At 34.7% G+C, this 22269-nt stretch overlaps 2 protein-coding genes across 2 annotated transcripts; one reads left to right on the top strand and one right to left on the bottom strand.

Annotated features, from left to right (window-relative positions):
- Positions 1 to 994: 994 nt before the first annotated feature.
- On the bottom strand, positions 995 to 14638 carry LOC127881242 (39S ribosomal protein L2, mitochondrial-like). The gene is made up of 4 exons (XM_052428985.1): positions 14471 to 14638; positions 3691 to 3872; positions 3157 to 3405; positions 995 to 1459 (listed from the first exon to the last, which is right to left on the bottom strand). The coding sequence occupies exons 1-4, from the start codon at positions 14545 to 14547 to the stop codon at positions 1053 to 1055; spliced, it is 915 nt and encodes a 304-aa protein (XP_052284945.1). The 5' UTR covers positions 14548 to 14638; the 3' UTR covers positions 995 to 1052.
- Positions 14639 to 14757: 119 nt separating this feature from the next.
- On the top strand, positions 14758 to 21568 carry LOC127881303 (U6 snRNA-associated Sm-like protein LSm8). The gene is made up of 4 exons (XM_052429056.1): positions 14758 to 14889; positions 20086 to 20126; positions 20375 to 20502; positions 21214 to 21568. The coding sequence occupies exons 1-4, from the start codon at positions 14859 to 14861 to the stop codon at positions 21302 to 21304; spliced, it is 291 nt and encodes a 96-aa protein (XP_052285016.1). The 5' UTR covers positions 14758 to 14858; the 3' UTR covers positions 21305 to 21568.
- Positions 21569 to 22269: the final 701 nt, after the last annotated feature.

Below are 22269 nucleotides of genomic sequence, written 5' to 3'. Positions count from 1 at the left end.
GGTGCATCTACATATGAAGTTTCAAAATTGTATGTTGAAGCACTTTGATTTTAGAGTCATGTTAAGGTTTTAGCACGACGCGGACGGCGGATGTCAGACGGCGGACGACATGACGAGCGGGCTATGACAATGCCTCGGGTTTTGTCCGGAAACAGCCGAGCTAAAAATACGTGTTATTTTATGTGTTATCATCATGACTAAATTTGTATATGCAGAGACAAAAGGCATGGAGATCTACTTGATACTAAAGTCATTTTCCTCTTGTGACGCCATGATGTTAGTCTGGGAGACATACGGTGTAACAGGAGGCAAATGCTACATGTACCTCTGAGGGCAAGGGGCGCTAGTCCCCTTTGGCTTTATAGTTTGTTACATATTACAAGGTTATACTTTTTTATACAGAGAGAAAGAAGTAGGTATTTACTAATAGTACACTAAGCTACATGTATACTACAAAGCCACCATAGCCACGCAGAGGAATCGATTTTCTGTTTTAATTGTATGGATTTTTCGACACAAGTCGGGAAAGTCTGACCAAACAAAATTCCCTTATTTCAGGAACTTTTCCAAAATTCCCTGACTGGAATCTTTTCCCCCGTTTTCCCTGATTTCCAGGTTGGCTGGCAACCCTGCAGTATTGTGTAAATCATGGTAATGTGTTGCTTTTCGTCTGTGATCCACTACACGTATCAATTACGACTCAGTATATTGCTCACCAATATAAACCTTGCACTAACCTTATTGCATCAATACAAACCGTTAGAAGAATATACGTTTCCGTACTGGTAGCGATTGACGAATACTATTATGACCTCATTAAACTGTGCAAAAGTTGCCCAAACAAAACTGAAAGCAAAACATGTATAGGAAAACAATCCAAGGTACAATTTATACTAAAATAGTTATCGAGTTCACAGGAAAATAATAACTTAGAACGAACCAGTTATAGGACTTATACAATATCACCACTATAATACACAAACAAAAATTCCGATTGTGTATTTAAAATTTATTATTCACAAAACTACATTTATAAAATTAAACAATAACTATCAGCCATCAAACATGTGCATGACACTCTGCGTTTTCTTCTCATACACCACCATCGGCTTCGGAGGCTTAATCTTTCTCCCATTATATCCAGTCTTCTTGTGCCACAGGCCCGATTTCGGCCGAATACCAAACCAACGGTTTCTATTTGGTGACCCTATCGGCTTGGTATGAGTGACCGGTACGTCCACTTTTCCAACAGTCGCTTTACAACGAACGTCCAACTTAGCCTCGCGGCCTGACGGCATCTTAATGATAACCGAGTCCGCCAATTTTTGCTTGATTGTCGCGGAGGCTCCAGCGGCCCGGGCGATTCCGCCGCCAATATCCGGGTACTCTTCCACATTGTGGACGATCGTACCGATCGGAAGCGCCCCTAGAGGGTGTGAGTCCCCATCGACAGGATTGACTGCAAAGACGATTTTAATTATTATGAACATGTGTTCTTATCAACATAACTAACGATTTGTTAAATAATAGTTTCCCTTTAATCGCATATTATTAAAGCGAATGTCTTATCCAAATAATCAAGCTATCATTCTGCTTAACCTTCAATGACGATGTAGCAATTGCTGGTGAACATGTTTAAGAACAAAACAGATTTATCAGGTACATGGAATTCACACAACGTGAACTTTGAGCCCTTGACAGAATGATCGTAGATGACAAAGTATTTTCAAAGTTTTACTTTTTTGAAAGTTATTTGATAATATTGGGTATTGGATTTTCCAATTAAATTGTACCTTGCTTGAAGGAATTGTAAGGCAGAAAGATTAATATTAGAATGTGCAGCACAGTAAACAAGTTTCCCAATAGGAAACAAAATCCATTACCTCCAGGACAAAGGGAAACAACTAGCACCGGAAAAAGGAGGGTGGGATCAAAGACTGATTTTAATTTAGAAGATAAATGTTTGCAATTACACACATTCTTGAACTATCAGAATAACCTTTATTATATAGAATGTATGCACTGTTTAATTTGTGAAGATACAATACCTGATCATTACAGTCATGTACATTTATATATTCAGAATGGCCTTGCAGTGTAGAAAATAGTTATTTTGAACAGAGTCAACTCCCCTGTTTAGCTCTAGCATTATTATGTTTACCTATAATGCGTTTAATGTGAGTAAACAAGAAGTCAAACTCCATTAAGAAATTATTAAATTATATCATAAACTGAATCAAGGCTTCAGTCATGTTAACCATCAGACATGTTATTATAAACAGGAAGTGATGCCAACCTCATAAGACATCAAAGGCAAATTAAAACAAGGGCTGTTTGTAAAACATGCATGCCCCCCATATGGGCTGTCAGTTGTAGTGGGAGCCATTGTGTGAATACGTTTTTAGTCACTGTGACCTTAACCTTTGACCTAGTGACCCGAAAATCGATAGGGGTCATCTGCCAGTCATGATCAATGTACCTATGAAGTTTCGTGATCCTAGGCCTAATTATTCTTGAGTTATCATCAGGAAACCGTTTTTCTAATTCGAGTCACTGTGACCTTGACCTTGGACATAGTGACCTGAAACTTAATAGGGGTCATCTACAAGTCATGATCAATGTACTTATGAAGTTTCATGATCCTAGGCGTAAGCATTCTTGAGTTATCATCCGGAAACCATTTTACTATTTTGAGTCACTGTGACCTTGACCTTTGACCTGAAAATCGATAGGGGTCATCTACCAGTCATGATCAATGTACCTATGAAGTTTCATGATCCTAGGCCAAAGCATTTATGAGTTATCATCCGGAAACCATTTTACTATTTTGAGTCACTGTGACCTTGACCTTTGACCTAGTGACCTGAAAATCAATAGGGGTCATCTGCGAGTCATGATCAATATACCTATGAAGTTTCATGATCCAAGGCCCAAGCGTTCTTGAGTTATCATCCGGAAACCATCTGGTGGACGGACGGACCGACCGACCAACATGTGCAAAACAATATACCCCCTCTTCTTCGAAGGGGGGGCATAAATATAAAGTACAAGTTTGAGCCATTTGTATCTCTTTGGATTCAAAATGATAAAATAATACTGGTGTGACACACATACAAAAGCACAAAGTTTAGGCACTAATATAAACTAATGAAATACCTGGCACTGTAGGAATGTCATTGTAGCTCCTGACAATGTCTCCAACCTTCACCTTCGCCGATGCTAAAATCCACCTCTTATGTGTTCCGCTGGCCACCAGGGCAATGGCCGCTGATCGCAGAGGGTCGTACCGTCTCTGAATGACTTTCTCCTCCAGAGGCTTATTTTCACCAATACCAATTCTAGTGAAGTCGATCATTCGATAACGCTGTTTATGTCCCCCTCCAATTCGAGCGTTCATTATTTTGCCTATGAAAGACAGTTGTGAATATTAGAAGCAGATAATTCTCCAAAAAATCATGACAATAGTCAATTATTTACTGGCAATTAAGTTAATCATTTATATGTTTTAAAAAGTGTCCTTTTCCTGACACTACAAGAAAATGTATGTTCAAAATTGGTTTAGGCTTTCTTACATGTTTATGAGAGTCATATATTATCATTCCTTGACAGTCAAATGTGAAAATCAGCCATTAGCAAAGAAATCATCAGAACAACAGAAACACATGCCATAAACTTTCCATTTTGTCATACCATCAACAGGGTTCCGGCCTCCAGTTTTAGGGAACAGCAGTGGTTTATGTGTATACTTGTTGAAGTCTATGCCTTGAGCTAGGAACCGGATATTTGGCCTCTTTACCCTCCGAGCGTGTGTTGGAATCTCATCCAGACGTTTATCTGTGGTTGAACTAGACTTGCATGCAGCAAATGCCAGCCTAAAATTAAATATTCAGCGGGACATTCTCTAGTGAGCGCGGGACATTCTCTAGTGAGCGCGGGACATTCTCTAGTGAGCGCCTTCCTAAGGTTTTACAATTATCCTTTTGATAGTTTAAAATCTGACCAATCAAACTCTTTCTTATTGAAATAAATACTTTTTTCAAATACAGAATTTCTGAAAGAACTTGAATGAACCAGAAGTAAACTATCTATGTAATTTCATACAGCAGGTGCACATTGTTATGCGAGACTGTGAGTGAATATTGGTTTTTCAGCGTAAACTCTGACAGAGGACTGTCAGACTGCATCCAGTTTTGATTTTTCAGAGCATTCTCTAACCAGTCTAAATTTTGTCTGCAAAATTTCAGTTAAAATCCAATTCTTTAAATATGGTGTTGAAATATAAAAACAAAGCTGTCGGTGTACGATCAGACCAAGTTTGCACAACTGTCTAAAATGCTTGATTTCATGAATATATGTGTGCTTACATGAATTCCTGCATGAATAACATGAGTAAACAACATTTCAGAGTAAAAGACAGGGATGGAAACTAATGTTTTACAATTGGTTGCCCACACAGCCGAACATCCATAGTATTTTGGTTGCCCAGCTAAAGACTAATGAGTCCAGTACCATGTACATAAAGTTTACATGTATAACACTTTCTTTAAATAAATAAGCGATAACTATACAACAAAATTGCTAGCATGAAAACTTTCTGTGTATTATGTCATAATGAGTCTGAGTAAAACAGTGCTCCAGCTAGGATTTGAAAAGGGCAGGGGGGCTTTTTTGTAAAAAAAGAGGGCACTTTGGACCCGCAGTATTTCGTCCAAAGGGCACTTTCAAGCGAGCAGGCGTTTCTGGAATGCTTTCTCTTGCATGTTAATTTATATATTTTAATAATTGTTAGAATATATTATTCCCATTATTATTAAACAATTTAAATATAATGTCTACAATGAGGAATAAATTAATTACAATGTATTTTAATAAGAGATTTATTAATCATCATAATTTCATGTAAAAAAAACAAACAAGAATATCAGTGAAACTGATGGATGCTCCCCGATGATGCCCTTTGTCAATCTATGTGTTAATAACCACCTAAAAAATATCTATTATTAGCCTTGGTGACCTTGACCCCAGTGACCTCCAACCTCATCAAAAGGCAGAGGTTTATGCAAGTTACCTACATGCCAAATATGTAAGAGATCGGTAAAGTATTGAAGGCCCTATGAGAAACTGTAACAAAAGTGTGACGGAAAAATTTATTATTAGCCTCTGTGACCTTGACCCCAGTGACCTCAAACCTCATCAAAAGGTAGAGGTCTATGCATGGTAACTACATGCCAAATATGAAAGAGATCGGTAAAGTATTGAAGGTGCTATGAGAAACTGTAACAAAAGTGTGACGGAAAAATCTATTATTAACCTCAGTGACCTTGACCCCAGTGACCTCAAACCTCATAAGGTCCATGCAAGGTATGTACATGCCAAATATGAAAGAGATCGGTTAAGAATTGAAGGTGCTATGAGAAACTGCCAAAAAAGAGTGACGGAAAAATCTATTATTAGTCTCCGTGACCTTGACCTTGATCCCAGTGACCTCAAACCTCATCAAAAGGTAGAGGTCCATGCAAGGTACGTACATGCCAAATATGAAAGAGATCGGTAAAGTATTGAAGGTGCTATGAGAAACTGTCAAAAAAGGTAAAGTATTGAAGGTGCTATGAGAAACTGTCAAAAAAGTGTGACGGAAAAATCTATTATTAGCCTCCGTGACCTTGACCCCAGTGACCTAAAAACTCATCAAAAGGTAGAGGTCCATGCAAGGTACGTACATGCCAAATATGAAAGAGATCCATAAAGTATTGAAGGTGCTATGAGAAACTGTCAAAAAAGTGTGACGGAAAAATCTATTATTAGCCTCGGTGACCTTGACCCCAGTAACCTCAAACCTCATCAAAGGGTAGAGCTCCGTGTATGGTACCTACATGCCAAATATGAAAGAGATCGGTAAAGTATTGAAGCTGCTATGAGAAACTGTCAAAAAAGTGTGACGGAAAAATCTATTATAAGCCTCGGTGACCTTGACCCCAGTAACCTCAAACCTCATCAAAAGGTAGAGGTCCATGCAAGGTACCTACATGCCAAATATGAAAGAGATCGGTAAAGAATTGAAGGTCCAATGAGAAACTGTCAAAAAAGTGTGACGGAAGGAAGGAAGTAACTACAAACTGGCAACTATAAATTTATGCTCCACCGAAAATATTTTGGGGAGCATAATTTTTTTTAAATTGGGGAGGGGGCCCTAGGAAGGGCAGAGCAGAGGTTGGGAAGGGCAGGGCGGGGCACCCTTCAATTTAGGCCTAGCTGGAGCACTGGTTAAAGCATGTTATTGGCCTAGATACTAGTAAATGAATTTTATTAAACTAATCATTAATTCACAGTCACCAATTTTATTAAATGTTTAATTGCACTGAATTATTTCAAACTTACAAAAGCAAGTTGCATGGCCGGACTACAAACTTTTGAATTTGAGTTACACAGGCCAACTGCCCAACCACTAATTTCCATTCCCCAATATAGGAAATATTATACATCTTATCAGCCCCTCGCAATCATTATTTCAAACATATTTGAAGCAAAATTGCATGTGTTTGCAGGACGGGTGAAAATTGTAAGGCACTTATCCTGCAGGACTAGTGCATTCTATAATGATTTTCTCCCCTTGAATTATTGTACTGCAATTTTATAATCAGACTAGTTCTTAATTTATGCATCATTAAATTTATACTACGTATCTTGCTTTATTTGATGTAAAAAGGGTATATTGAGAGTTTAAGCCAATTTTTAAGGCATTAACAAAATTGTGTGTTAAAAGTCTATAAGAAGCTTAACAGCATATTTTAATGACCTTGCATTTTTTAAAGGATTGAATGCCAAATAAAGGAGGGACAGTTTATGCTTTTATTCAATTTGTTGTTTAGTGCCCTACACTTTTACCTCTGCCTGATAAAAAATATTTAAGTGCAGATTGAATGTTTGAGTCGCGTTCTTAGAAAACTGGGCATAATGCTTGTGGGTAAAGTGTCATCCCAGATTAGCCTATGCAGTCTGCAGAGGCTAATCAGGGACGACACTTTCCGCTTTTATTACATTTTTTGTTTAAATTAAGTCTATTTAATATTAGCAAAAATCCAATTTAGGCAAAAAGTGTCGTCCCTGATTCTGGGACAACACTTTACGCACATGCATTATGCCCAGTTTTAGCAGAACACGACTCGAATGTATGATCATGTCACAGTTGTGATGTGACATCGATTCTCCACTAAAGTAGTAAATTAGGATGTGGGTCGAACTTGAAATTAAATGTTCCGCTTACCAGCTAAAACCAACTTTTTATGAAAGTTCAATGCATGTATAACATTGAAAACATACTGGTTCTTCTAACGTTTGACCCGAAATCTGTTCACTAATGTTGAAATTAAGTCACCCTTAAAAACTCACTTTTTATGCAAAACAGATACGTGACATTGGTTTTGCATAAGTTTAAAGGTATTAATTGATTGCATAAGCATGGTTGTATTTGATTTAACGACTGATTCACATTATCACAACAATCAATTAAAAAAATGTTATATGATTTGATGCTCCGTTAGACATTTTGAATGAAATATTAAAGTTCCATCCAAGGTGTGAAAAATGTGCTTGAAAAAATACGTCTTATTGATAAGGCTTATGTATTCCAAAAAATATATATATCAATGCAATTGGAATTACTTAATCGAACTACCAGTGTTCCTTACTGGGATTATAGTACCATTAAGTAGGGATGAAGTTTGTAATATATCTCTATACAATTAAGAGTAAATAAATGACAAGAGATGGTAACATATCTGTTTATTTCATTCTACAAGACACAAAATTATGTTTGATTTTGAACATGAACATAAACACATATTAACAGTTCACATTTGACCAATCGATTATATGTCTGAATCAGCAATGTTGTACAGTTTTTGTACAGATTTTAATAAACAGAGCATACAATGTCATTTTGGTCATGGTAACTTACAAAACTGTTCTATACATGTGTTAATGTTTATAATGTAAATGTTTGTATGCAAAATATAAGCTCACAAAACATTGTGAAAATAAACAATAACTTTCAAACATTAGGTAAAACAACATATCCTTCAAATGTTTTGTGTTAATTAATACACCGCGTGCAAAACACCGAGCACTGAGTCCATTTTAATCCTGGTAACGTATCTGTTTTCTACATGTGTCAGCAATAACAATCTGGTTTTATGGTATTAAATAGAAACCAACAGTAATGATACAAATAGTAATGTGATAGTCAAAATGTTATATGTTTTATATGTACATTACAAATCTTAAAACATAAACATGTATGTACGACATGAATGTAATTATTTTTGCTGTATTGTACATGGTATGGAATGGAAGTCAATTGTGTTAATTTTTACGTACAAATAGATACTGACAAAACACAGTACAAACGTTAACAATAACTTAAAAACCCTTTCAAACAACAAATTTGCCTGTTTATGTGTTTGAACGACTACATTGCACGTAAAACATCTATCACAATGTCATTTTCAACTGCAGTAACCTATCTGATGCGTCATAGTCCTCTTGTGTGTAGAAAACAAATTTGATATTCTTCTCGTGTGTTGATGCCCATTCATAGAACTCGCTGAGATTTTGTATTGACACCTCAAAACTTGGTTTATATATATCAACATCTTTTTAAGCCTGAAGTGTATTTTGTGTTTTAGTCCTTAATTGTTGATAATTTTCAATTTGACTGTTTTGAAATCGAATAATTGTTTTTTTATGTTTCTAATAATTTGGCCTTAAAACCATTAGAATGGTTTTAATAATTTTAATTAAACAAAATTATCATGCGCATAAAACTTTACTCCGTACACAATGCTTGTTCTACATAAAATGTAAATATAACATAAAGCAATATCGTAAGTACTAGTACATGTCTTAATTATTGTATATCTATTTGTTACAGCGTTTAATAAGATATCGGGATCACGTTTTTCAAATCAAAGTTTAATAATGTTGATATTAAATATAGTTTTATTTTTATCAATTATATATTATAGATCTACATATAATGCTTTGTGAAGCACCATCAAATATTATTATACATTATTAGATAGGGGATTTAACAAATGAAACAAATCCAGTTTTTTCCATTCCCATTGTATCTCGGCTCTTGATTTTGCCATGCTGTCTGAAATGATGGATATCTATTTACTATAAAGGTCTACTTTTTTAACACAAGCTACATCAAAAAAGTTATTTGTTATATTAAACTATGATATTTTATCATATCAAAACATTTTTATTCAAAATTCAAAAGCATATTACACATATAGCTCCTAAATATAATCATGTATTGTTTTAAAACAGATACGTTACCAGACAAAACAGATACGTTACCAAGAAGGTCAAACAGTTCTACAATAAATTTCTCGGGATATTTCTATATCAAGTTATTCTATGTCACCAAATATCAACAAAATATAATTTTTCGATATAAAGAGTAAAATATTTTATGTATGCCATAGCTATTTTCCAAAGAAATTTGCAAAAATGTCCACCTACCCTTGTTTTCCAGAGCCTCTTATATTTTGTTTTCCTTTCTTTAAACAAAAAATGGCGGAAAAACGCCGTCCAGCGATTTTCCTTGATACATGACGCCATAAGCTATTTGTTGATCAAGCGAAAATATCAATTAAATCTCATTTAGCGAAAATTGGTAATGTATCTGTTCGTAACATATCTGTTTGCCCAAAACTAAACTACATCAGATGCGTCATTTATATTTGTCAGATATATCGAAGTTGATCATTTTTGGTAATTACATAATTAAAAGTTACTTTAAAAAGACCCGATATACATAAACCAACGAGGGTAAATGATGTTCAGTGAGAAAGGATGGTAACGTATCTGTTCGGTTTTAAAGAAAACTACATGTCGCCTTACCTTCATGAAGGCATCATTGTTTTGAAAGTTTTTGGTAGCAGTATTAATGTCTAGATGATAAAATGTAATGTTTTGTGAATTAAAGAAGGCAGTTTTAATAATCAAACGGGTTATACTATTGTTATTCAAGTAGCTCTGAAGTTTGGTAACGTATCTGCTCAATGGTTCAGGGACATGGTTTTCAACATGTATATTTTCAAAAATAAAATATTCTTACAGAATTTGATGCATACACTAAGTTATTTGAACTTTATTGATACTTTTGATGGAGTTTTTTCATCTCATGATTTTCGGGAAAGTGATATATAACCAAATGCAGTATGTGCTTCGGTGGTTGGGGACATTGAAAAAACGTCTAAATAGCACCTTTACATGCTGGAATTATTGAAAAAACGCACACCAAACATCATTTATGGCATCTTTTAAGTACATAATGACACTCTCGTGAAATACAAAGCAGCAAACATGTTTTCCAACAACATCACAGGAAAACATGCACGTTGAACAGAATTTACTCCTAATTTAAAACTTTAGTGGAGAATCAATGGTACATGTAACTGGGTAAGAATCAGTTGCCTGGGTAGCTGAGTAATTAAGTTGTGGATTAGAACCCTACAGTAACACTAGGGCTTTTTTCTCCAGGAATTTATTTGACAATAAAACCAACATATTGAGTTTTGGAATGCTTTGCAAGCTTACTACAAAATTTAAGAAACAAGAGCACCGCCTTGCGGGTGCAGACCGCTCATCTATTTTCTTTTTAAAGGTGAAGGGACTCTCATTTTCAATCACAAAGGAGGGAGGAATGGAGTGAAGAGGGGTGTATAGTGTGGGGTTGTGGACATTTATTACATTATCTTCCAAAAAAGCGAAAAAAAAAAAAAAAAATCGGGGGGGGGGGGGGGGGGGGGGGGGGGGGGGGGGGGGGTTTGGGTGCGATGGTTGGACGGTATTTCAAACATAACCGTTTTAAAAAAAATGGGGGGGGGGGGGTATAGTGTGAGGGTGTGGTGATAATTTGTGAGATGATCTTAAAAAAAAAAAAAAAAAAAAAAAAATCAAAAAAAAAAATTGGGGGGGGGGGGGGGGGGTGGGGTGGGGGGTGGGGTGGGGGTATAGTGTGAGGGTGTGGTGGTCATTTGTGAGATGATCTTAAAAAAAAAAAAAAAAAAAAAAATTAGGGGGGGGGGGAGGGGGGGAGGGCACGGGGGAGGGGGGGGAGGGCACGGGGGATGGTTTGGGTGAAGTCTATTGTGGTATGTCAGGTAAGTCTTAAAGAGTAGTTTCATCAAAGTATCAATCAAATCTAATCATAAATAAAGAAGTTATGGCAATTTTAGCAAAATTTAATAATTTGACCTTGAGAGTCAAGGTCATTCAAAGGTCAAAGTAAAATTCAAGTTGCCAGGTACAGTAACCTCATGATAGCATGTAAGTATTTGAAGTTTGAAAGCAATAGCCTTGATACTTCGAGTGGATCGAAACACAAAATTTAACCATATATTAAAAGTTACTAAGTCAAAAAAGGGCCATAATTCCGTAACAATGACAACCAGAGTTATGCAACTTGTCCTTTTACTGTACCCTTATGATAGTTTGTGAGTGTTCCAAGTATGAAAGCAATATCTATGATACTTTAGGGGTAAAGTGGACCAAAACATAAATCTTAACCAAATTTTCAATTTTCTAAGTATAAAGGGCCCATAATTCCGTCCAAATGCCAGTCAGAGTTACATAACTTTGCCTGCACCGTCCCCTTATGATAGTTCATAAATCTTGCAAGTATGAAAGCAATAGCTTTGATACTGTAGGAATAAAGTGGACCTAAACACAAAACTTAATCAAATTTTCAATTTTCTAAGTATAAAAGGGCACATAATTCTGTCAAAATGCCAGTCAGAGTTACATTACTTTGCCTGCACAGTCCCCTTATGATAGTTAGTAAGTGTTGCAAGTATGAAAGCAATAGCTTTGATGCTTAAGGAATAAAATGGACCTAAACACAAAACTTGACCAAAATTGTCAATTTTTTAAGTATAAAAAGGGCACATAATTCTGTCAAAATGCACGCCAGAGTTATCTAACTTTGCCTGCCCAGTCCCCTCATGATAGTAAGTAAGTGTACCAAGTTTGAATGCAATAACATTGATACTTTCTGAGAAAAGTGGACCTAAACGCAAAACTTAACCGGACGCCGACGCCAACGCCAACGCCGACGCCAAGGTGATGACAATAGCTCATAATTTTTTTTCAAAAAATAGATGAGCTAATAAAAATAGCCAGATGACATTTTTCTATTTACTGACGATGAAACTTAGCGATATCCAACAAATCCCTTATTCTCATATTATTGGCCCTCCTTATTGTGCCTTTGATTAAAACCCCTCAAGAAGTGCTGGGCAGTAAATGTTTTCCATTTTTAGTTAGAAGTTTTAATTGACCTTATCGCAACATCTGGGCACTTGCCTCAGTTAAGGTTAAATGCCCCTTGACGGCGGTGAAAACAAAAGCGCTGTCGCCATTTTATTTGCATTGAAATATTTAACACTGCTCGCAATTTTCTTAAGTTAAGGCACATCTTCGCGACCATTTTTTAGAATAAAAATACCCAGAAATAGAAATTCTTTCATAATAAATTTAATTTAATGAACGAACACAAATAAGGATGAAAACAAACAACCAATAAATTTTCAATATATTGATTTGAACCTCTTTGTTACCTTATTACCTTGTTACGTATTAAATAAATTCTCATGATAAATGTTATTGTTTTTATTTAATTCACACCAATTTCGACACTTTTTGTTTCCGCATGTTAGGTATTTAAATGCCCCTTTCTTCATCACAAACCGATTATCTCGTTATGATTGGATACTGTCCAGACAAAGAAAACACGGTGTCATAAAGCCAGCTGGGGACCTATACTTGGGGCTCTGCATAAACCACATGTGGTCATTAAACACAATTTATGATACCTCTATGTCATCTCTTGTCATACTGAGCAGTCATTTAAGCCAAATTTTTCATGCCACAATAATTGAATATACAGTTGCTTTATAAAACACGTTGACACCTTAAATAAACATTTAATTAAATTAAATGCAATATTTTTCATTTGATTGTTTGCATCAGTCTTAAAATCGTGTAAGCTTTTGTATTCTGGTGTTTAATTGCCCCTTTGTTTTGCATAATCCGATTATCTCGTTTTGATCAAATATTGTCCAAACTTAACTGACAAAAAGGTGTCATAAACCACACTGGGTGGTCCAGACAGTGTCATTTAACACGATAGATGCCACCATGTCTCCTCTTTCTGGTAGTATAAAGCAGTCATTTGGATGAATAATTAACGCCAATGTACTTAACAGTTGCTTAAATTAGATATGTGACATATGGTCAAATATAAAGTCATGTCCAATTTAGATTATCAGAAATTTACACCGTAAAGATACTAGCCCGATTAATTTATTAAAGTATTTAATAATTATGAAATTAACGTAAAAAAACAAGTAACGTATTTAGCATGTATCAGTTAATTAAAAAGACATCATTCCGTATTAAGATTTAATGTTATGACAATAAACGATCGACATCATAAAAAAGAAATTACGCTTGACAGCAACGGGGGTAAATAATGTTTGAAAAACAAATATTTATACAGATATATGTTTGTTAATTTTAATATTTGTCACTCGTACTCATTACAATGAACACAACTTAGGCTTTGAGTAAGTCATGTACCAGATGTCCCTATGTATTTTACAGCTTCACATTAGCATGATAAATTGACATAGTAGAAATATAATTATAATGTTCAAAGATGAATGAACCCTGAAAAGAACGACAATACTCATTAAATCAACATCTACAAGGAAACTCCCATTATTACAGAATAAACGAATTTACCCGGTGTCTCAGTGAGAAAGTTAATCATGAATGTCGCCGTACTCGATCCACGGCCACTTGGTCGGGTCATTTTTTTCAACATCCAGCTTGCAATTTGTACGAACATTAATTAAGTCCAATTAGTTTTATTTTCTAATCATATCGGGCTTTAGAAGTGCAATCTAACCCTTCATAATAGTCAAAAGACATTTTAAACACCAATTACAGGACATTTAATTACCTATCCACTTCCCAATAGGAATGCAATTGACGAAATATCAGCAGAGGTGCTCAATAAGCGTAGTAAATCGACCATATCTAGGGCATTGTTTTCACCGTCGCTAAGGGACTGCCCCTTTTGTGACGTCATCGCGATAAGGTCAATTATTTGCTGTTTATTAATGAATATTACCATGATCTTTCTGGTGATTTAAGGATTTCATTTGAAAGTAGGTCATGTTTATTCCATGACGATATAATGATTACACATAATTGTGTTAGTTTGTTTTTGGTCTATTAGAAGGTTTATCAAATGTTGTATAACACGCTTATTTGTGAAACAAACATAATTTAAGAGAAACATGAAATTGAACTTGGGAGTTCGGATTAATTTAATTTCATTAAAATCTGTCAATACACTTTTTAAAATTTAATTGCGATTTCGTATGGCGATTACCTAAACTGTCCCCCATATTCTGCTAACTTTCCAAATATGCAGCTTGCTACACCTCGTTTCAATGATGACTGAAACATTTTAATGAGAAATCTGACAAATAAAACCGTCTTCACCTAGGGGCCGCCATTGTTGAGTGCTTGAGGGAGAAGTTCTTTTCGATTTTCAGATCAGAAAACAACATAGCAATAAAACAATTGAAGGTAATAAAGAATTTTCAAATTTACCCTAATATTTTATAAGTCAATGATTTATTTTGCAATGATACATATAATTAAACATGAAGCACTGTTTAAGAACTTCTTAACGATAAGAACAACAACAACAACCATACGAAAAAACAACGCCTCAACATTTACATTAAATTATCATTCACTTTAAGCCAATTAATATGGCATCGGCTTTGGAATCTTACGTTAACAGTATCCTTTTATTAAATACGTTTGTACCTGTTCGCGGATTAATTTATAACCGAACTTTTATCTTACTTCTATAATTGTACTTACTTTCGGATGTATTAATTCGGTAACGACTCGCCCCAGCCCCCCCCCCCTTTAACAGTTCGCCCCTTACGACTCGCCCCTTATTTCATAACGACTCGCCCCGTATATTTGAAAAGTATTCCACTCATTTCATTGAAACACGTCCCAGTTAATTGGAATATGATGTTTATTTGATATAGGATTCCCAGGGCTAGCGCTGGACCAAAATTTCTTTGAGCCAATCAGATTTCGTTTTTTTGGCGCCTGAAAAGTGGTTTTGAAATAATAATATATACTATGCACTTTTTCGAATCCGGGTCCGTTCGCCCTAATTTCTGTTCGCCCTAAATCCTGTTCGCCCTAAAACCTGTTCGCCCTGGGTCCGTTCGCCCTAAATTTTATTATCAAAGCAGGGAAGCAATAAATATAACGAAATTTGTTATCTTTTTAACATTTTAATATATAAATGACAATTTAAGCTACAAACTTGCCTACATGTGTGAAAAAATAAGAAGGCGCTCTTTAACGTGTAAGCGTGTTTGTAACAAAGCCGTCGAATGCCAGTAATTTTCTCTTATTGTTTAGTTATTTAAAAACGTAAATGTTTTATATATCATTTACGTTCCATAAATACATCAGTTCTCTTTGTATATACATATGGGGCCTGCTTTCTGCGGACGATATATACAAATTTCATGAACTTACAATGACATCGGCAAATTTCACTGACAACACGGCTTTAATTGCTTAAAATATAGTTCTGGTATAATTAATAAATAATAATCTTATTACTTAATGTATTTATTATAATTGAACATTTTCTTTGAGACCAATTTCGACACAATTTAAAATATACCGCTCTGTTTTATTTACATAATTTATGTTTATTTTCTTAATCATACGCTAATAATCATATTAAAGATAATTTCTAAAAAAAAATAATTTCAGTTCTGTTTTATAAACATGATTTATGCATGCATCAATATTAAGTATACTCTTTAGGATAATAGTTTCAACTTAATAATCATATTCTACATAACTAATTTCTATATGATTTAGTAATTGTTCTCAATATTAACTATATTAGGTAAATACCACACTCAATCAATCAATTAACACAGATCGTTATCTCTATAATCTCTTAATTAATCGACACCGATCAATAAAGGCCGGTTGCTACTTCACACCGCGCAATACACGCGAGAATTATTGGAAGTTGATCAGTTTAGTAAATTGAATATCGATGATGTTTATATTGAGATATAATGATGTTCATATGAATTTTAAATTTATTTGCCTATGCAGGGATCGACAAGAATACAAGAATTTAGATAATCCGACAGACGGTGGTTATATATTGCTGAATGAAAGAACCATAAACAACGCAAGAACTCAAAATCTCAACATGATAATATAGGGCGAACGAACCCAGGGCGAACGGACCCAGGGCGAATGTGTAACTAGGGCGAACAGACCCGATACCCACTTTTTCTTATTTCTTTTTATGACAACAAGGGCATATCACATATTATATAACATGCAGTTTTCAATATAGAAATTATTATTATGGTACTTTTCAAAGTACAAACATAAGTTAATTTATACATGTACACTTAACAGTGTAGTAAGTTGTTCCAAATTTGAAATCCTGAAAATTAGGCCGGGGGTCTTTGATCAAGGAACCCAACAGGAATAAAGGGCAAAGCCTCCCACCCCACCCAGAGCCCTTACAAATTGTTCTTTGTTATAGTCTTTCCAATTGCAATTTCAAGTGAATACAATTGTAATAATATAAACCACATCGTCTGTATTACAGCATGTGTATTTGTCATTCTATTTCTTCTATAAAGAGCTTTGAAAATAAATTTTAATCAGCAAAAAATAATGTATCCACAAACGACAGTCCGAAAAATTGTACGCGTTCTGCACTTGAAACAAAATTTGCATATCGTTTGATTGCAGAAAATGAATATCAGTAGCCTATCAAATATGTAATAAATATACTATCTATCTTTGTATACTGCCAACCGCTCTTTCAAGCATTATAGGCAGAGGGACATTATCGAGTCCGTTTCCTGGGAAGAACCAGTACTAGGTGTCTATGGAGGAGATAATGAGTTAACCATTTGGTTGACATTTTTATTTACAATAGCACAACTTCTAAATTATCACCTTTTATTTCAAACAATGACGTCGATTATCGACAGAAAGGTGTAACATCATCAACATAGAACTAATTATTTAATGATCATCCTTTAATTCAGATTGATAGTTGGTAGAAAGGTCTTAAGTGATCAGCTGAGAAATTATTTATTGTTGCTCGTCTTGTCATTTGTTTATCTTTAAATACGATGTTTGCCATAGGCCGCTAAATTGTTGGCAGATGACAGTATTCCAAGTGTCAACGCATGATTGACCCAATACATGTATTATGTGTGAGCGAACTCAATGTTGATTGGCCAGCTACCACGTGCGCTTCAATAACAATATTTTTAGGTCAAGCGATGTCTCATGTTCTGGTGCAGACCAGTTTTCGTTTATTGTTCAATTTGCGAACACTTTCAATGAAACAAAGAGAAAACTAAAGAAAACCAGTCTGAATTTAAATGGCGGATAATTTCAATAAAGATTTGCGAGATTTAAGCATTTTCGCAAATAAGAATTTTCTTGAGCCAAATTCTCGATATTTTCGCAAATGGCTCTAATGGCAAACGACAGCGCGAGCCCTGAATTTTCCTTATATTGAGCGTAGTCTAATTTCGAATTTTTCCTTTACATTAAGAATGCAGCTCTTGTGATGTCATCACATGCATGCCCTCAGAGTATTTTGTTTCACTAACAAAACTGCGTTTGAAAATAAATTCAGACACGACTACAATGAGGGAATTACAAGTACAGTTTGTGAAGGCAATCCGGATCAATAAATTAATTTTGCGATCTCTCAAGCAATAAATAAGTAATATAAAAAGTTCTTTTTGTGTTTTTGTTTCACAATAGTTATACCTAATTGAAGATGTTGTCACTGTGTTTCCAAGTCGTATATTTAGGAAGCCACAGTGTGTCTATTTTTAGCTCTTAGTGCAATAAATATGGATCAAGTGAAGGTTATCCAAATCAGTTTCTGGGGGGCTTATCAAAATGTATTTTCACTGTCAATGTTGAAAGCTAGGTATAAGAAAAAGACAATTAAACTTATATTTAATTAAAACACACTTTAAACACATTTTTTATTTATTTCAGTATCAATATACATGGTGCAATAGAATGAGCTTACATAATACGTCTAATAAACTCCCCTTCTGTCATACTCATGAGTGCTCCTTTGATTATATCTATAGCAAGTTCTTTATTTTCATGTCTTACAATATATGCACATGGGATAACTACACCCCCAGCTTTCTCTTGGGGTTCCGGCCATGGAGGGAAAATTGGCTGAGGCAGATCAATTGCTTCACACAGCACAAAAGCACCAATATAAATAAGATTTCTAAATGAACTAGCCAGTGTAAGTGGAACATGTCCTATAGGCAACTCAGCAATGTCTCTCAAAGTAAGCAATATGTCGTCTTCGCTAACGGTATCATGAAGGCAAGAGTCGAATGGTTCAAATCTGGTACCCATATCAGACATGCATCAGTATCATTTATATTTGTGTACTCAATGTCTACAATTAACAGTGTTGCTTGGCGGTGATGTCATAGGGGTCTTTACTTTTAAGGCATTATAACCTTTAATCACACAATTTTCTACCAGGATTTCCTCCTTCTCCTAAAATGATACAATGCAGTCAAACAGATTAAACAGAGAATAAAAATGTTAAAACATTTATATGTATTGAATAATATTGAACAAAGCTATAGATCTAGTGACAACAGTTTCTGTTTTAGTCTAACAAAGTTTAGTCTAGTTAGTAAACAACTGGGTTGGTACATGTACGCAAAATACACTTTTTATCAATTTGTTAATGAAGTTTTTCTATGATAATCCACATGTGTCATATCAAATTAAAAAAACATTTTATAATTACAAAGTTTAAAACAGTGTAAAGTCGTGATATTCAGAACACTTAAACTGCCACAAATCATACACTTGTCATAGTTCAAAGTTTTAACTTTGTCTGATTCACATTTATGACATATGAAGTCTGTATCATCTGTTAAGTGATTATTAGTGATGCCAACAGGCAAATATTGGTCATTTTTCAAGCTTTTACAGATTCAAGTATGCCCAAGCATACAATTTGAACTTTCCCGCTGCTTTTCGAACAGATACATAATATACTGTTACTTTGTAAAGTGCGCACCTTGCCGTTATTGTCTTATTATTGGTCTTGCTCGGTGAACTCCTATTTTTGTACTTCTTTTTCACATACACCACTATATTAATTTTCAATATTGTAATTCATCAAGTGCTAAATTCACACAAAAAGAGCACTAGATGGATGGTATAACAAATACACCATTATATCCATATAATGGATGTGCAATACTGGCTATTGTACAGTGCTTATATAGCAATTTGCTATGGGTAATAATAAAAGATTTTTATAATTGTATTTTTTTTTGAAAATCTTCAATATTATAGATCTAAAATATTATCTACAATGGTTAAATCTCTTACAAATGGTAGCATATCAGAAAAACACTCTTCATTGTAAGTTTTTGTCCAAACACAAACTCGAAACAACCCCCACAATCATGGCTGACTGATCCGCATTGCCTGCTGCAACGTGCGTTCTAGATTGGTCTAGAAATAACACTAAGCCTGCATATTTGCGAAAGCAAATTTGTGTAAGTGAAGACCTATAATATGACTATATTTTGCAAATTACCTTTCTTTTTTTCGGCCTGTTCTAAAAAAAGCGAGCAATCAATTCTAAAAACTGGCATGCAATATTTTGACAGGTGCGCGAAATCGTCTGTCATTGATGAATTTCGAGCCGACGTGTGACTGACATAAAGGCTGGCATCTTTGTCATTTAGTTGATTTAATAAAATAAGAAGTTAACATTGATCAGGTGTTAATTCTCTTTAACATGCTTAGTATGTCAGTATCTTAAGGTAAACATTCACCACACTTAATTTATACTATTTATACAATCTAGAAGTTTGAAGTTATCCTTGACAGATTTTTCAGAGACAGTGTCAATTGTGACAGCAGATGGTCGAGTAATAGTGGTAAGACCCTTTGAAATTTGGAGGCTGGTAATTAAGTCAGCATTGAGTTGAATTGAAGCATTAAAATACATATGTAAATATCATTGATAATTATTGTATAAAAAATTAAGCAACTGACATTTAGGACCTGTACTATTTTACATATATTTTGAGGCTTTGATACATGTATGTGTGAACTTGGTAATGTTCTGTTTTATACTTAATTCATTTTCTAGCAGACGATATTCACCAGGCTTGTTTCATTTTAGGGTCAACTCAAGGGGTTTGATCAGACTATCAACCTGATCTTGGACGAGAGCCATGAACGCGTGTACAGCAACTCAGAGGGGGTGGAGCAGGTCATCCTTGGGCTGTACATTGTACGAGGAGATAATGTGTATGTTACTGTCCAAGGAATCTTTTTTCTATGGCAATAATTCATGAAAAGGCCCACTATAAAACATTTTAATTGTTGGGGGCTTTAATGAATGTGGAAGTGTTATGTATACATTGTTTGGCTGAGTACGTCTGTAAATTCCTCAAATTAAAATTATTTATGGTGATTACTTCTATTAATTAATAACAATCTTTGTTACTTATAATTTTTTGTACTATAAACCTAATATTTATAATATCATTTCAATGTCAACATATATAAACTCATTTTACCCCCCCCCCCCACACACACAAAGAACCCAAGGGAATTAATTACACAGGAAGGAAAGGTCTTTGTTTTAGCTACACCTACAATGGACACAATGTATGGTACACATTTTCAGAACTGCAGTCTCCATAAAGGTCCCCAAAACATTTTTTCTTACAAGGTCCTATAAACTCGTATATATTAATAACCTGAAATCGAATCTCCGATCTGTCAGATATAAATGACTGTTAAAATTTAATTTTGTCACTTGCCTGGTTGGCCAGTCTTCTGCAAATTATTACTGGATCTTAGTTTAACTGTCTTTGCTTGAGGGCAGATAAGAATTTGCAGAGACTGTTTTTCTGTTTAATGGTAATAAATAACTAGGGATATATGTTAGGAGTAAGGCTGACTTCAGCGGCTGTAATGTAGGAAACTTATTGTGTTATTACATTTCATTTCCAGGGTATGCATTGGGGAAGTGGATGATGAAGTGGACAGGTCTTTGGACTTTACAAATATACGAGCAGATCCTCTGAATGCAATCAACCACTGAGAGTTTCCTGCTAGCTGGCTCAAAAAATACTATCTTGCTGACATAAAATAATACCAGTGTTTTTTCTGGATCTCATTGAAATACTGACTTGAAATGAAATGATGATTCTGAGCAGATTGCAGATTGTTGGATGAAAGCTCTGGAAAATACATTCTGCAGAAAGACACTGTAAATATTTGTACATAATCGGTATTCCACATTGTAGTCGCGTCTTTGTTGTGTAAGACATCATATACATTTGTATATTAACACATTTTAACCATTGTCGCCTTTTTTTTGTGCCTTTCATTTTTTGCTCAGCGTAGAAAAGTGCTCATGGGGAGCTTTTATGTTTATATTTCGGATGTTCAGGAATAATCCTTTGGATTCGTTCTTTTAATTGTCGTGTGTCTAGTTTTTTGTAGGTCACAAAAGCCTAGTAAAATCAGAAATCAATAAGCCCTTAGCTTTCGTATTTGGAACATTTATTGATCAAAATATTGCTCTTCTGTCTTATCTGCGTGGCCATGGCGATGAAATGTTTGCATTGACTAAAAATCTTTTTTTTTAGTTCTCTTTTACAACTGCAAGGCCTATTCAATATTTGTATGTGATATAACAAGCATTTGTGTGTCTGGTATCACCACAAGTTTAGTCTTGGACAGACTCAATAAATTGAAAATCAAAGCAGTTGTACCACGGACTCTAGATGAGACAATATACGCTCCGTGGTTGTACATAGCTTTATATTTGTAAGCTGTAATACTTTACATTTGTAAGCTGTAAAGTGGACTTGATTTTAAAAATCATCTTAAAAAAAAAAGTGAACATGTGCTTGAGCCCTACCGTTTTTCAACAGAATGTTTTTGAAAAATAATTTTTTATATAACTCTTTATCATTTGTTCATGTTCCTCAGTATGCAAATTAAATGTTGAAAAGTTAAAAGTGAAAAAAAAATGTTCAAATTGTTTGGTAAATGAAGGTG

Source organism: Dreissena polymorpha, chromosome 1, assembly GCF_020536995.1.
Source record: "Dreissena polymorpha isolate Duluth1 chromosome 1, UMN_Dpol_1.0, whole genome shotgun sequence".
In the NCBI taxonomy this organism is placed as follows: Eukaryota; Metazoa; Mollusca; class Bivalvia; order Myida; family Dreissenidae; genus Dreissena; species Dreissena polymorpha.
Note: the sequence above shows the minus strand (reverse complement) of the source record. Positions and strands in the feature narration are given on the sequence as shown.